General features: G+C 43.3%; 1 protein-coding gene and 1 pseudogene across 3 annotated transcripts in view; one reads left to right on the top strand and one right to left on the bottom strand.

Moving 5' to 3' along the window:
* EMB2369 (tRNA synthetase class I (I, L, M and V) family protein) overlaps positions 1 to 16,830 on the bottom strand; it is a 65,221-nt gene that overhangs the window by 29,226 nt on the left and 19,165 nt on the right. Inside the window, exons 2-7 of one of the 3 annotated variants that reach the window (XM_087700148.1) lie at positions 1,930 to 2,074; positions 1,786 to 1,842; positions 1,091 to 1,210; positions 543 to 647; positions 201 to 415; positions 8 to 74 (exon numbers count right to left, since the gene is read on the bottom strand). In XM_087700148.1, coding sequence (XP_087556274.1) covers positions 8 to 74; positions 201 to 415; positions 543 to 647; positions 1,091 to 1,210; positions 1,786 to 1,842; positions 1,930 to 2,074 — 709 coding nt within the window. Of the gene's footprint in view, positions 1 to 7; positions 75 to 200; positions 420 to 542; positions 648 to 1,090; positions 1,211 to 1,785; positions 1,843 to 1,929; positions 2,075 to 16,830 lie in introns of those variants that run through there. The other 2 variants (XM_087700149.1, XM_087700150.1) reach the window with 2 other exon arrangements.
* On the top strand, positions 11,243 to 16,243 carry LOC148019945 (uncharacterized; annotated as a pseudogene).

The following is a 16,830-nucleotide window of genomic DNA, read 5'->3' as shown; positions in this document are numbered from 1 at the left end:
CATAAACCTCTTCTCTTTGAGCAGAGATTGTCAAGCTCTCCAGCAAAGGGTGCTCTGGTGCAACAACTAAGTAGCTGCAAACATTATATGTCAGAAAAATCAACCCTAATGGAAGTAACCTAACTGCAGAAAATCATAATGTTCCTTGCTCTGTCAAGGCATCAAATGAGCAAAAAGACCTACATTCTGTTCTAACTTACGTTGCACCACAAATAGTGTCTGGTCGAGTTGTATATACTCTTAGCCTGACAGAATCTACAGAGTTTCTTACAGGAAACTCCAGTTCAGCACCTTCAGACCTACCAATCCAATTCCGTTGCATTTCCTTGATGCTTTCTGGCCAGTCAAGCTCCTCCAAGTCCTCAAGCAAGCGGTCTGCATACTGTGTTATCTTCAGCATCCACTGTCGCATAGGCTAACTTGAAAGAAAGACATGATATAGAACATAATCAGTCTACAGCAAGAAGGTCAGTCCTAGCAAGAATGTTTGAGAAAACAAAAATTGATATTACAAAAACAGCACTAAGAAGACAAAGATGCACCTTCCGCACCACAGGATGACCTCCACGTTCGCTTAAACCATTAATCACTTCTTCATTGGCCAAGACTGTGCCAAGCGCAGGGCACCAATTGACAGGAACTTCTGCCTGAATCACCGAAAAGGAAAACCCTGTAATCTCATGTTTTAAAGACAATCCACCACAAAATTGCATATCAACATGTTGTATCTGGCTGTATACTGAATCAGTACAGGACCTGGTTGAATGCTTGGCTTGCAATCCTACCATTGGAAAAGCAATTAAAGATAGCCTATTTTTGCTATATTTGTTTGCTCCAATTGCATTGATCAAAAACTGTAGAAAAATGCATTTTCTACCAATATCATTAGCCCTGTGGCTAGTCTGCTTTTGCCAATTCACACAGTAACACTTCAGCACACTCAGGCCCACCTCCTTAAAAAAATTGCTTCATGGAAAATTATATTCAAACAGTCGTGTGTTATTAAGTTGACCACTGATCCACTGTATCTGGAAATCACTACAGCAATGCGACTGAAGAAGCATCTTGAATGCAAACATGAGATTTATACCTGGTAAGCAAGTCCCCGTTTGAATAACTGAAGAAAGATCCATTGTGTCCACTTGTAGTAATCTGGCTCAGTTGTTGAAATCTCCCTTTGCCAGTCGTATGAAAAGCCTAGAGATTTTAGCTGCAGTTTCACAATGTAGAGGTGACAAAATTCTAACACGATAATGCATTATAAATTACACCAACAAAAGCTGCTTCAAACAAAAGCCCTACGTCTTAAAAAAGACAATTCAACCAAATCATGTGTGCATCCATATATACAGATGCATGTTACCAAAGTGCTTAAAATAAGAAATGCCTTGATGAGCCTAAACTGACCCACAATATAGGCATTTGGCAAAACGAGCACTTGACCAAGATCAAGGTCATGGAACTAAGCCTCACATCAGTGAAGTTGTCTCCTGGTTGGGCTAACCACTATAAGGATGCTAGTCATATTTAGGCAAGCTGACAAGATCTTTATACAGCTGCCTGACATATGAAATTGTGTGAAACCAGGCACTTAGATCTATTAGGGTGACATAAGCATTCCCAATAGTATTTCTGTGGTACTTATGTTTTTCTTCCAATCATCCAGGATAGTATCATCACCTTACACAAGGGTCCCCAGATCAAGAACATATGCACAAAACATAAGCGGGACTTGGAAGTTCCTTGAACAGTGAAAATTGTGTCAGATGAGTTTTGAGAAGCTACCTGTTTACGGAATCGATTGATATTTTTTTGTGTTGTTAGCTTAGGATGAGTACCTGTCTGACAAACAAAAAATGTGCAACTTTCAATTGGATCCCAAAGCATCAGCCAAAAGTTACACAGATAAAGGAAGATCAAATCATTTACCTCAATAGCATATTGCTCTGCAGGTAATCCAAATGCATCCCAACCCATTGGATGAAGAACATTATACCCCTGCATACGCTTATATCGTGCAATAATATCAGTCGCTGTGTATCCTTCTGGATGCCCAACATGAAGCCCTGCCCCACTGTCAAGTTTTTGCATTTCAATCATTAAAATAACACAAAACATTAGCATGTGCTCTATCAGAACATAGACTATCCCAAGACGTGCTCTATCAAAGAGACCATGAAACAACTTTCAAATTTAAACACCCATAAAGCAGCAAAACAGACTCCCAAAACAGCAAGGATGGCCGGATATACAAGGGCTGATGTAATAAGAAAGTGTTTTGTACCTGTAGCATAGTGGCATTTCCCCAGTAGCGTCAAAAGGCATCTGATCAGAAAGGTTCCTAAACCATGTATATATACTTGGCAAAAGTTCTAGACAAAGCAACTAGCTTTAGATGTTCAATTTAGTGATTAAAATTTGGCATCAGTGATTCAGTCAACTTTACATAAGTTGGCCAGGCTTATTCAACATTTTTATCTATTTTAAAGCCACTCTTGCACATCCGTCCAGTTGGCATCTGTTAGCTCAATCCTCAAACACACATGTACTTATGTGTAAGTGTCTTGAAATCAACCCACAGCAGATTGGGCTATCAGCTTTCTTCCTTCCACTCTCTCAATATCTTCCCTTGCACGTGTGTATCAACCGTGCACCCACTTGGAGTTACCAGTACGATTCTGGCCCCTGCCACATGGGCAGTGGTTACATTTAGTATCAAAGCAGTTTCCATACCCACTTCAACCTTACAAGCAAGACAAGAGAGCACCACAAAGACAAAAAGGACAGCAAACAGTATGCATCACTTTTTGTGTGCACTACCAACTCAAAGTTGCAAAAGGATGCAGTCTCAGCCAAGTGCATTTTGGTAATTCAGGCCCACCTGCAATTTCTGTACTGAATGGAGGTACAAGGATATTCCCTCCTACTGTTGTCTGAGCCTGGACTACTTCCAACTCCTACACACCTCCTCCTAGGGAACTAGTACCTGTAACCTCATTGATACCAATAGGCCATGCGGAATTTCGCGGATCACTCTGCTTGATTCCATCCCAAACGGTCCAAGGCACTCTACTAGGCTCACACCCATTGATTTATTTGCATTTCACAACAGGTTATGTTGCGTATTTTGAGCCCAAAAGTTAGCAAGAGGCCCTCAAGCATCTTGATTGGTGACTTGCCATGGTAAAAGAGCTTGGGAGCATTGACTGGACTAAGATTTATCTGAGTCAAAACAAGGTTATAGGTACAAAGCGGATCTTTCATACGAAGCTAAAAGTTGATGGAACCTTAGACAAGTCACAAGTACATGGCTTGCCTTGTGGTGCAAGGATTTAGATAAATGTAGGGCATTGATTATGAGGAGACCTTTCTCCCATTGCAATTGACATACTTTCACTTTCTTTTAGCTTTGGCCCCTCACCATAGATGGCCTATCTACTATACGGATGTCAACCTGCCTTTCTAAATGGTTCCTGTTGACTACTCATCAATGGCCAACTCTAATGCACTTTTTTAGGTGCCTTTAAAAAAAAAATTTAAAAAACAAATTATAGAAATAACTGACCATGCAAATATATTAAAAAGGATACGCGTTCTTTTTCTATTGTATTATAACAGCCCTCTAGCTTTTATTTAGTTATCCTTAGCTAGCAAGCTTTTTCATATGATCAAAGAATATCGGGGAAATCCCACATGAATCTTTCATCTACCCACTGTGCATCTATTGCCGCTAAATCTTTGAATTTCGGCAAGAATTTGTGTCTCATAAGGCCACTTATTATGGTTTAATCCTTGTAAAACAAAATATGTTCAACTTTCATGAGTTATTTTGTTTCTTCAACCTCCAAGAGATCTTCAATAATGGGTTTCTTTGTTCCTGATCCCATGTAAGGCTTTAGTAAACCTATTTGGAAAGCCTTGTAAATATTCCAATGCTCTTTTACAAAAGTATTGACGTGTGCTTTTTCTTGAGCACCTCTCCTTGATTTAGGACTTTTTCACACTTCTTGTATTTCCCGATTTTTCTTGGCGTGCCTTTGTTCTCCATTCCGCTTTTGCCTTGGCTCTATCTTTTGCTTTAGATTTTCCGATTTTCCATCTTGTTCACATGTTCGTTTGAGGGTTAACATTACCCCCCTCCTACCCGAGTGACAGTCCCATGGCACGTGTTGGGGGATGAGTCGAACTCTGTTACTGGAGTAGCCAAGTAGCTCTTTGAGTATGTGTACAAGTCGAGTTGGAAGGTATGTTGGAGGGATTTTATGGAACTGTGAGGCCCTTGAGTTGGAGATGATCCCTTGTCTGGGAGGGATTTATGGACCTATTGGAGGGATTTTTGGAACTGAAAGGCCATTGCGTTGGAGATGATCCCTTGTCTTGGAGGGATTTATGGACCTGAAAGGCCCTTGAGGTTCAACTAAGCCCTAGTCGTGAAGAGAGGGTCGTGGGCGGATCTCGCATTGAAATTGAAAATTGTGTTGGATGGATCCATTACCTAGCCCTCTGCGGTGACCTTCTTATGCACTGTTCGAAATGAGCTTCTTCATTCACTTTTCGATTGGGGTTGTTGCGTCTGTCCCTTGGTTTGTTGGGCCGGCATGGTAGGATGTTTCATAAGATGGGGAGCACATTGCATGGATGATAGGGTCGCTGAAGCTGGAGGAGGGGCCTTCCATTGTACCTAGAAAGAAAAGAAAGGTGCATTACATGTGGGTGTGTGCCATTGTCGAGGGATGCATTGTGCGCCTGCTAGTGGGATGGAACTTAGGGTGACAGGTCTAACCATAGGCGAGTGTTACCTCCTTGGGTGTGTCCTGCCCTTGATGTGCCCTAAGCGGGAAGTGGGGGAGCAAAATGAGACTAGGGGATTAGGAATGGAGCCGGCCGACCAAGGCCACCGAGTGCACCTAACTTGAGAACCCCTAGGTGCAATGACAGTGATCGATGTGCAGCTTGCGTTTTTTTTTTTTTTGAATAAACTGTTTCTTGAATTTGGAGAAGTAGTACAAGATGACAGATTCATTTTCTGGGTTCGTGGGCGTGGGATGGGGAGGTTGGGGGCTTTAATGATTTGTTAAGGAAGTGCTTGCATAGCATATACCCTTTTTGGCCTATTCTAACGTGGAGAGGTGTGGTGGACAAGAATGGATAGCTACATTTGGTAAATTGATTGTCGTTCATGTCCTCAAGAAGGGCCATGCAAAAGGATGGGAGTAAAGCAACACGCAACATTAGCCGAGTCATGGTGCGCCCATCTATTTCCGCATTAATATCGAAAAAGAGCGGCGAAAGTTGGTACTCTACCAGTGCGGGGGGTTGCTTGAGGAGAGTCCTAAGTAATCTAATATAGTTACATATTGTTACAAAGGCGAGGTCTGGGCAAGAGGAGAATTCCATTAGGAGATGGGCAATGGAGTCCCATAGATCTTGTTCTAAGAAGGCAAGTGCCTCCTCTGGTTTTGTGGCGGTGACATTATAGATCCTCGGGAAGTCGTATCGGCCATGGATATCTGGGTCAAAATCTACTCCCACCCTTCAAGGATATGGTAGATAGGTCGACTTATTCCATTCGAAGGGTAGGGAGCCACAAAACGACATCCACGCGCCCACGTTGCCGTTCCAGACTCTTCTCCTCCACTTAGGTTGGGATTTGTAGCCTTTTAACATGTGGGGTACCTCCTCAACCTTGTTTTCCCAGTAATCTGGGGATTCTATCCCCCAAACTATTGGATTTTTCTCTCTTTCAGAGAGGCATCTTTCACCAAGTCTTTTTCCCATGGTGCTTACCTCCGTTACTGCTTCGGTGGATAGTACTTTGCTCAAACCCACTGGATATCGGAAGGTGAAGTCGAAGGGTTGACGACGATTTTCCCACTGCTCCCATACCGACAGCTCTGTATTCCAATTCATGGATAAGCACTCCCTTTCTAGTGGGATGGCCGCCTGTGGAACTGCAAGTGGTTGTGCTTGAGTTCTTTTGCGTGCTTGATCTAGCATTCTGGCCCTCTTCTTTTTTTCTTCAGCCTTCCTTTCCGCTGTGGCATCTTGTTCTTGAGGGGGCTCTGGTTGTGGTGAGGGGGGTGGTGGGATCCACTCCTCATCTTGTTGCTTTCCTTCACGGCTTGACCCTACCCCTGCCTCCTGGGGTTGTCGTTCCTGAAGTTCCAAGGCGTCAATCTCCTCTGGTGTCAAGCCTACTCCTAACCATTTCTCTTGCTGATCTTGACCGATCGGGTCGAGGCTTGCATCTTGGACCTGGGAGCACAACTCTTTTTTATCACCTTCTGGGCTATTTCTAGTTTTCTTTTAAGCACATCAAGTGCCTTCTCCTCCTCAAGGACTGTGACGTCTAAGATTGTGTTGAGGAAGGCACATTGTTGGATTTCGAGGCTAGCTTGAGCGGCCTTTGCCCTGCCTTCTGCTAATATTCGTCCTCTCTCTGCAAGGGCCAAGCGACTCGCTAGATCCTTCACTTGCTTCTCGCTCTCGGCTTCCCATTCCCTTGCCTTCTTTCTCATTTCTTCCAGGCCCTCGCTTTGCCTTTGTGACAGTGCCACTATCACCGGCTCTTGCCTTTTCCATTTTTGTACAAGGTCCTCTTTTTCTTCTGTTAGGTGCCCGATCTTCTCCTCTAGTGTTGCTCGTTCTTCCCTTTGTCGTTATGTTCCACATTCTACTTCTTCTCTCTGTTCCGCAAGGGCGTCAAAGGCGGCTTCTGCTGCGAGCTCTCTCTCGGCTCTGATTCTTGCTTTCTCTTTTCCATTCTTCTTGCCCTTGTGCTCTCTCTGCTTCAAGCACGGCAAGCTCTTTCATGCCCTCTTGAAGTTTCCTCACATGTGCTTCGAGCTCCGCCTGTTGTAGAACCAAGAGCTTGTATTCCCTTCGCATTGCGACCAGCTCCTGGTTCTCTTTCTCCAGTCTTTTTCGCCACTGTTCTTCGTCGTCTTCCTTGGCCCTTAGCTCTGCTTTCAACGCATGGATTTTTTTGTGTTGCAGGGCCACTTGGCAGATCTTTTCTAGCTGGGAGGTATTTGTCATTTCCCTTTCCGTTTCCAATGTCGCTGCTGCCGCTCTCTTCTCCTCCTTTGCCCTTTCCAACTAAGCGTAGAGCTCCCTGACATGCTCGTCCTAGTCTGCCGCCTGCGGCTCCGTGGTGATAGCATCTACCTTTGGTCGCTTGGGTCCCTGTTGAGATTCAGCGTTTGCGGCGCCCAATCTTTTCACTCCTATAGTTGGGGTTTCCGCACTTGAGGTGGGCATTGGGGTATGTACCTGAGAACTGCACCCATGCAATGAGGTTGCTTGCATCCACTGTGGCTGGGGTGCTTGGCGTTGCCAGAAAGGTTGGGGTTGTGGACAAGAAGGTAGGCGCGGTCAGGTAGAGTGCAACTTTGCCCTTTCCTTCAGGGACGGATGGAGGCAAGTCTTTTGCCGCTTGGGCACTGGTTCCCAGCCTGTCCTACCTAGGCGGACTCATTGCTACTAGTTCCTCCTGCTTGCACTACTGTTCAATGGACATGTGCACAGCTTGTGCCAGGTCCTCCTCTTCTTTCCTTCTCAACTCCTCTTCTTGTTCCGCAGTTCTTTTTGACTTAGCCTTGACTTTAAGTAGGTCCGCTTCCTCTTTTTTCTTTCTCTCTTCCTCCTACTTCTTCTTCGTTGCCTTTTTTTTAGGCGTCTTCGCCTTCCATTTGTTGGATTGAGCTTCTCGCTCTCCCTCTTCTTTACTAATCGTCCTCTCACTTGATGGTTCTTTGTCGTGACGAGGAGGTGACTTTTCAGGCGTTTCATCTGATCCTTCTTCTCCGTCTTGTGCCTCTTTTATAGCCTCTCGGATAAGGGCAGTCAAGACTCCTCCATACCCTATGAATGCGGCCTTGGCCGAGGGCTTCTTCCTATTAGTTTCCTTTGATGCTAGAGATACTCCACCTGCTGGTTTACTTCCAAGGGCTAACGTCCTGGCTGATTGATCGATGGTCTTCTTGACATAGCCATTCCAATCCACTTCATGTAGTGAATGTGCCGCCACGCTCTCCAGCACAGACACGCTAATTCTATGCATGAGTAAATTGTACCTTAGGCTGGAGAAGAGGGTGTGGCTCACCTTTGCTTGCAATGTGATCTCCGCGTCAGGGATGCCTTGAATGCTTATGCCATCATTTGTTAGAACACTTTCCTTCTTTATCCCCAGCATGGCATACATAGCAGCCAGAAACGTCAGAAACATTTAGAAACGAAACGTCAGAAACGTGTTTCGTAAGTTTCTTTCAAGAGGGGGTAAAATAAGAAACATGTGTTTTTTTATGTAGGGATTTTTAATAGTTTTGACTAGGGAAAGAGGTTCTAAACCTCTATGGAACTCTCTCTCAAACAAAGAATGGCCAATTGAGCTTGAGTGATAATAGAGTCAATTGAGAATAATACGTTACATATCCATGATACATTATTCACTTATCACTTATGTCAAAGTTAGTCCTTGGACAAAGCTATACTATGGTTTAGAACTCAAACATTATGATTCATACATATTATACAAAGAAAATTGAAATTAACATGTAAATAGCCTATCTACAATATGGACCGAGTCAAGTTGCAACATCATGATTCTCATTTCAAAACAAACTGACAAAATGTCAAAATCGAGAATGAATCATAATATATCATAAATAACTCATAAATGAGACTTAAGTCGTATAATATTCAACTCTCAAAACAAGAATAGATACTAGATTAACCAAGTCCGATAACTAAACAAAATCACAAAGAAATCAATCTCTCGTCCAAAATCTTGAGCCCTCACGAGTCATTACACATCATCATCATCATGTTTAACATTTCCCAACAGTTTTTGTCAAAAAAAACCATGTTTTGAATTCCAACTCAACCACAAAAAAAAAACGCCCACGTTTTTTACTCTCAGAAATGTTTCGTAAGAAACGTTTCGTAAGTTTCAAATTCATAGAAACGCGTCTCTTAGCTACTATGATGGCATAGACGTCTCTTTTGTGCCTCTTGTCCACCTTCGGTTCCAATCCCAGTGCCTTTTCCACTAAGGTCTTACTAAGCGGGACCTGCACCTGCTTGGTTCCTTCCCTGCTTGCCAAGAACAATGTCCCACTCTCCTTGTCAGGGTCATACATCCTCAAGAATTCCACACACCTAGTGTGGTCAAGCTCTTTTCGATATACTAGTGAGATTGCACTAATCCGCAATCCTCCGAATAGCTTCTTCGCTAGTCACCACCCCTTCGATGTTGTGTGTCACGGGGACGTGAAATTTTGAGATGCTTTAATCTTGCTAGTAACATTTGATTAAGTTACTAATCAAATATGCAAGGCTGTTTAGCACATGTGATGCACATGGCAGTTATTTCATGGAAACGAGCCAAGGATCCCGAGGATGCAGTGGATGTAAAAGGCAAAAGTTGTGTTAAGTTATGCCAACTGGGTTTTGGTGGTCAGTTGGTGCCAGGTTGGACCCTAGGACAATTGTTTGGCCATTAAGTGTCAGTGGTGACACTAGGGACTAGCATTAATTAATTAATTAATGCTAGTCTAAGGGTCAACAGAGGTTGGAAACCACTCCAAGTTGCAAATGGCCTAGCCAATTTCATTCCAAATGGACATGTTTAATTTTGGGCAGGGTCAAAAGGGCTGAAATTAATTTTCAAAATTAATTCATTCTGAAAAATTAATTTAATGGCTGAAAATGCATTAGGAAGGCTGCCACTTGGCAAAACTTTCCCATGCAACTAGGGAGAAGGCTGTTGGAGGGTGGCGGAAGCTGAATGGCAGCCATTCGGAGCTTAGTGGAGGGAGAGGAGATTTGGCTCTGAGAGGCGACGACGACTAATCGCGCGCCACGACAGGACAGGGGGCAGCAAGTTTTCTCTTCCGTCTCAAGAGAGGCGGCGGTAGGAGAGGAGGGCTCGCCAGCTGAGCTAGTGTTTTACCCCCCTCTTGAAGCTATTGGCGGCGCTATCAGATTTGTCATCAGAGCTACGAATCAGAAGATACTTTTCAGCTGATTTTCTCTCTTTCTACAGCATTCTCTCATCTCCTCCAATCTATGCTCAAGTATTCTCAGCAATTCTCAGCCATGGATAGCAGAGTACAACCAAATTTGGTGGACATCAGAGAGTTTACTGCTGTAAACCCTAAATTACAGCAGTAATTAGGGTTTAGCAGCCACCTTGGGACCCGTGCCATCAGTCAAAGGCATTGTACATTGAAATCAGCACCGGAAATTCGTGGAATTGTGAGGATTTCAGATGCCAGCCCATCTATTGTGAATTTGGGGCAGTATTTGACCAGTTGGGGTTCCATTAGAGCAAGTCTTGGGTGAAAATCAAGGGGCAATTTGCCCGAATGCTTTGCTGATTATTGGAACAGCAAGGGCCTTTTGAATCAACCAAGGAGATTGTGAAATCTCGGCTTGTAATTTATCCATCAGCAATTGAAATTAAAGAAATACCGAAAGGGGCGCCAGTTTTGGGGCCAACAGGGTGTCCATTGTCTAAGTTTATGAAGGTAAAGTGAGCATTTCAGTTTATGTTCATTTGCTAATTGCTGTAATTAAGTGCTTAATCAGGTTAAACCACCCTATCCGAGAAGGAAGGCTGGTTTCATGGTTCCATTGCCGGGATAATCACTCAATCTCTTGATTTGGTGAGCCCGAGGCACCTGATTGCAAGCCAAAGCTTTGTGCTAGTGCTGATTTTTGTGCTCAGCTGAGAAATTACAGCAACATGTCTTCATATAGTGAGATGGAATCAAGCAGTGATGATGCCTCTCAGTATGGACATTCTCATGGGAATGAAGGAAATGCAATGCCTAATCTTGGACAAGGCTCTCATGATGGACAACAAGCTGAAAATGTTGCTGTTGGGCAAGATGCAGGGCCTTCAAGCCGTCATGAGGCAGATGACCAACAAAGTGAAGAGGAATTTGATGACCAGTTCAAGAATCGGATGAGGACAGCAGCAAATCTCTTTGCTGAATTGGCAAAGGATCCTCAATTCACCCGATTTTTGAATGCTCCGAAGAAGGACAGCAAGGGCAAGAAGAAGAAGTCAACTTCTACACCTTCGGGACAGCAAGATGCCCCGAAGGTGGTGCCAAATCCTTCACTTGAAGCTCCTAAAGAGGCCAATGAAGCTAAACAGTTGGTACCTATGGGGCAAGGAATGCAAATGCAAGGCCATTATGGAAGTGCCAATCCAATAGATTTTGGACAACCGGGCATGCATGATATGATGGAACAGCCAGGATACTTTGGTGGTAGCACGATTTTTCATGCAATGGTTAGCCAAGGGCCGCATACGGGAATGCATGGCACAAATCCCTATGGTATGCAGCAGCCAATGCATGGTGTGCAAGGTCCATTGTTTTTGGGTATGGCTGGAAATGTGCAAAACCCTATGTATGGTAGCATTGGCTTGATGCCTGGGGCACAAAGTGGAATGTTTGGCAATGCATCTGCACCCCCGAATGCTTATGGGGCTCAAGGAATGACTGCTGGTCATCCAAATGCTTCATTTGGGCTTGGTCATGATGTAAATACAGCAAATGCACCCTTTTTGCAGCAATCAGTGTATGACAACTTGACTCCCAAAGGGGAAGCAAAAGACTATGATGAGGGTGGAAAAGTAGTGAAGTTTGAGTCCTTCAGTGGTGCACAAGATAGGCTGAAAGCTTTGACCTTCATTCAGTAATTCAATGCAGCCTATTCGGGGGGAAACTTCACCGAATCCTCTAAGATTCAAAAGGCAGCCACTTTCTTGAAGGGGAATGCATTGCAGTGGTGGTCCATGCTCTTGATGCAAGGTAGAGCACCATCAACATGGATACAATTCAAGCAAATGTTTGCATCGAATTGGTTGACTAGTACCTTTGAGGTGGACATCATGACAGCTTGGAACAAGCTTGATGCTAAGGAATGCAAGAATTTAGAGCAATACAATAAGAAGTTTTGGGATGCATTGCTGCCCGTCACTTCTTATCGTCCCGTACCCCTTCATGAGCAAGTGGAAAAATATGTATGTGGGCTGCCCAAAGGAATAAGGGATTTTTGCATAAAATCCACCGTATCTAGCATATCTCAGCTCATAGAGACTACTGCTACAGCCGATGCTTTGCTGCGTGGAAAAGATTCGGGCTTCCAAGAGAGCGAGGAGAAGCCGCATAAAAAGTTGTTTAAGGCTGAGAAAAGGGACATATCTGAAAACCAACCTGAAAAGAGGCCAAAACAGCAAAGAAAGGGCTCGAAAACATTGACACAACGTAGGGAATTGATAGCTGCAAATAAATGCTTTATTTGTGAATAGGAGGGTCATATTGCAAAGAACTGTCCCAATAGGCAGCAAGCTGCAAAATCAAAAACTCAGGGAGATCCTAAGGGTAAAAGGCCCAAAACATCAGTGGGATTGGTACCCAATGTTGTTAGTGATCAGCCCAATGATGATGCTACTGAGTTGTGCAGAGCATGGGGCAAAATTAGGGATCAGCATGCATTGATCTTCTTTGATAATGATACACGAGTCAACTTTATCTCTACTGACATGGCAGCCCGTCTAGGCATCAAAGAGGATGAGATGGGAGCCATAAGGGAAGTTAGAATGGCATGTAAGGGTCATGCAGAACCTGTCACACCACTCATTGGAAAGCTTCGGTTGCACATACAGGGATATGTGGACAGCGAAGAGTTTTACATTGCTCCACTTGAGGATTGTGATGTGTTGCTTGGTATGCCATGGTGCCACCGTATACATGCAGTGATTGATTCATATGCAAAAGAGATCACTTTTCAACATAAGGGAAAGACACTCACACTTGATGTAAAGTTCAAAGGGGAATCTGTCCCTGTTGTATCTGCAATTGCTATTTCTAAAGTAATGAAAAATCATCTTTCAGCGTATTTAGTTTTCGCTAAGGATAAGGATGATAGTGAGAATGTTGGGAATATGTCTAAATTAGAGAAGGATCGCATGTCATTTCTGAAAATGTATGCTGATTGCTTCTCTCAGTCACTTCCAAGGCAGCTACCACCTGAAAGACCCGAAGATTATGGCATAGACCTTATCCTTGGAAGTAGCCCTCCTAATAAACCACCCTATAGAGTCAGTGCAGCCCAATAGGAGGAGATTATGAGTCAGGTAAATGAGTTGTTAGAAAAGGGGCTGATTCAGCCCAGCTCATCTCCTTTCTGTTCTCCAATGCTTTTGGTGCTGAAAAAGGATGGTTCATGGCGTATGTGCATTGACTATCGTGCTCTGAACAAGATCACAATAAAGAACCGCTTTCCGATCCCTCGGATCGATGATGTTATGGATAGATTGCAGGGGGCAGCAATATTCAGTCGTATAGATTTGAAAAGTGGGTATCATCAGATACGCATTAGACCGGAGGATGTGCTTAAGACAACTTTTAGGACATCTTTTGGGTTATATGAATTTCTTGTCATGCCTTTTGGACTTACGAATGCTCCAGCCACTTTTAATCAGATGATGGATCGCATCTTTCGGCCACATAGAGCATTTGTGGGTACTTTCTTTGATGACATGATTGTCTATTCAAAGAATGAGACGGAGCATAGAAAGCACTTCGACATTGTTTTCAATGAGCTACGTAAGCATAGGCTGGTTATCAATGACAAGAAGAGTGAATTCCTTTTGCATGAAATCCACTTCTTGGGACACTTGTATCGGCTGATGGTATTCATATGGAACCTGTGAGAGCCGCAGCTTCTTGGGTTTATGTTCTTACTATAGGAAGTATATACGCGGGTTTGCTGAAATTGCATCTCCATTGCATGCTTTGCAATAGAAAGATGTGCCATTTAGATGGACAGCAGTGGAAATTTCAGCATTTGAAAAGTTGAAGGAAAAGATGACTTCAGATCCTATGCTTGTGTTGCATAATCTAAGGAAGTCATTTGTGGTTCAGTGTGATACATGTGGTAACAGCATTGGGGCTGTTCTTATGCAAGATGGCCAAGTTGTGGCTTATGAGAGCCGAATTCTCCACGGTGCAGAGAGGAATTTACAGGTTTATGATAAAGAGCTCTTGGCTGTAATTCATGCACCGTCTACATGGAGACATTATTTATTGGGGGCTGATTTTACAGTGCAGACAGACCATAAGACTTTGAGGTACTTTCTAACGCAAACAAAGTTGTCAAAGAAGCATATGAGATGGGCAAATTTCCTCTCTATGTTTCATTTTAAGATTGTACACATTGATGGTAAAAAGAATGTTGTGGTTGATGCACTGTCACGTAAGCCACAAATTTCAGCTGTCACTATGGTTTATCACACTGAGTTGGATGCCATGAAAGAGCAATATGCTGCTGATTCGGACTTTGCTAATGTTTATGATCAGCTTTGCAATGGCCAAAGGCATGAGCATTTTATGCTAAGAGATGGATTTCTGTTAATGCATGGACGACTGTGTGTCACAAAGCAGTTGAGGCCTAGAGTGATCATTGAAAGTCATGCTCCTCCATATGCAGGACACAAAGGTATTAATGCCACAGTCAAGGTAGGTAGTGGAGCATTTCTTTTATTGGCCAGCTTTGAGGCATGATGTAGAGCAATTTGTTAGGGCATGCATCATATGTCATAAGGTAAAGCATGATAGGCAAAAGATGCTGGGCTTATTGCAGCCCTTGCCTATTCCAGATAGGCCTTGGCAGAGCATTGCTATGGACTTTATCTTTGAGCTTCCTAAGACACCTACAGGGAATGATGGGATATGGACTATTAATTGCAAGTTTAGCAAACAAGCCCATTTCATTCCAATGAGGAAGAAGATAAAGGCTGATCATATGGCACGATTATTTATGCAGCACATTTTCAAGTATCATGGTATGCCTGAGTCGATCATCAGTGATCGAGACCCTCGGATGACCAGTCTATTCTAGAAGGGGTTGTTTGAAAATATGGGTACCACGCTGAAATTCTCATCATCCTTCCATCCACAGACAGATGGTCAGTTTGAGGAAGCAAATTCCACAGTGTTGGATCTTTTGAGGTGCTATGTTTCAGACAACAAGACACAGTGGGAGCAGTATTTGCCATTGGTTGAGTTTGCATACAATAATACGGTACATAGTTCCACTGGCAAGGCTCCATTTGAGGTGGTTAAGGGTGGCAAGAAGATTCTACCTATTTTGCACACTAAGGATAAGATCTTTGAGGCTGATCACTTTGTGGAAAGCTTGGATGCAGCCTATGCAAAGATAAAGTATGCACTTCAGAGGTCACAGGACAAGCAAAAGCGGGCAGCTGATCGCCATAGACGTGCTTTGCAGTTTGCAGAGGGCGATTATGTATTGCTGCATTTCGAAAAGGCGAGGCTGAAAAAGATGAAGGGAAGAGAGAGGTTATATCCGAAGTTAAGCATGAGATATTATAGGCCCTTTCAAGTGTTGGAAAAGGTCAGTGATATTGCATATCGGCTGAAATTACCTCCACATTGGCGGATACACAATGCCTTTCATGTCAGTTTGTTGAGACCTTTTCGTGGTGATGTGTCGGAAGATGTATCTGCTGAAATTCAGCCAGAGCTTGAGGAACTAGATGAGATTTTGGTACCCGAGCAGATTTTGGCACATAAGGAAAGGAAGGTCAGAGGTAAAGTTTCCAGAAGATATTTGGTGAAGTTTCAAAATTATTCACCAATGGATGCAAAATGGATGGAAGAGGATGACTTGGCAGACCATCCTTAGTTGTTGCAACTTTATCTCGATGCCTTTTAGTTAGAGCCGACTTTGGATCGGGCTTACTCAGGTTCAGCAGAGCGGGCGTCTGAAGCATTGCCTGATACTCAAGGGAGAGGTAGCACTTCCACTCCACCGGTTTTGGACAGCTCTCGTATGTAGTGGATCTCGGATGTATTCAACATGCATCCAAGGTACTGTGCTGACAATATGTCTACCATGAGGTCACTACTCGGTGCACTAGTCACTGTGAGATACATGTATATGAGTATGGTTGTCACCACAGCTCTGAGACTATACTTATGCATGAGCTTTTGGACCAGTTTGGCATGAGTTTTTGCCTCAATTTTGAGATCAATTTCTGATTAGTTTTAGCTCAATTTTTTATCAGTTTGAGAACCATTTATGATCACTTTGGGATCAGTTTTTGCATCAGTTTCTGATCAATTTTTTTTACCATCAGCTTGTGATCAGTTTGGAGTCACATTTGCAGCCATTTGTGATCAGTTCTCATATCAGTCCATGATCAGTTTATGATCAGGTCATGCTCAGTTTTTAATGGTTTACAGCTGATTCCATGGACAGCCGCATGTAAACGAATGTCATTGAAAGTTTCAGCCATGGTTTATGCTGAGAATATGCTTTACTGTGGTTTTGAAGTCAGAACGGTTGAGAAAAATGAGTTATGGATGCATCCAATGGTTTCTAGCAACAGTTTTGGACTGTTTTTCAGTTTTCTATTATGTTTGCTGGCTGGAAATTTTCAATAAGTTTTGCGTATATGCAACAGTTTGACAACAATGGCCAATGTTGTGGTGACTGTCATGCCAAATTGAAATTCCAGTGCAATATACTTTTGAATTGGCCCAATGTAGTGCAATCGAGGACGATTGCAAGGTTTTCAAGGGGAAGGTCTGTCAAATTTCACAGGGACGTGAAATTTTGAGATGCTTTAATCTTGCTAGTAACATTTGATTAAGTTACTAATCAAATGTGTAAGGTTGTTTAGCACATGTGATGCACATGGCAGTTATTTCATGGAAACGAGCCAAGGACCCCGAGGATGCAATGGGTGTTAAAGGCAAAAGTTGTGTTAAGTTACGCCAACTGGGT

This window comes from Lygodium microphyllum, chromosome 19 (assembly GCF_053477565.2).
Source record: "Lygodium microphyllum isolate KBCC chromosome 19, Lygodium_microphyllum_v1.1.10, whole genome shotgun sequence".
NCBI lineage: Eukaryota > Viridiplantae > Streptophyta > Polypodiopsida > Schizaeales > Lygodiaceae > Lygodium > Lygodium microphyllum.
This window is presented reverse-complemented; position numbering and strand designations above follow the sequence as displayed.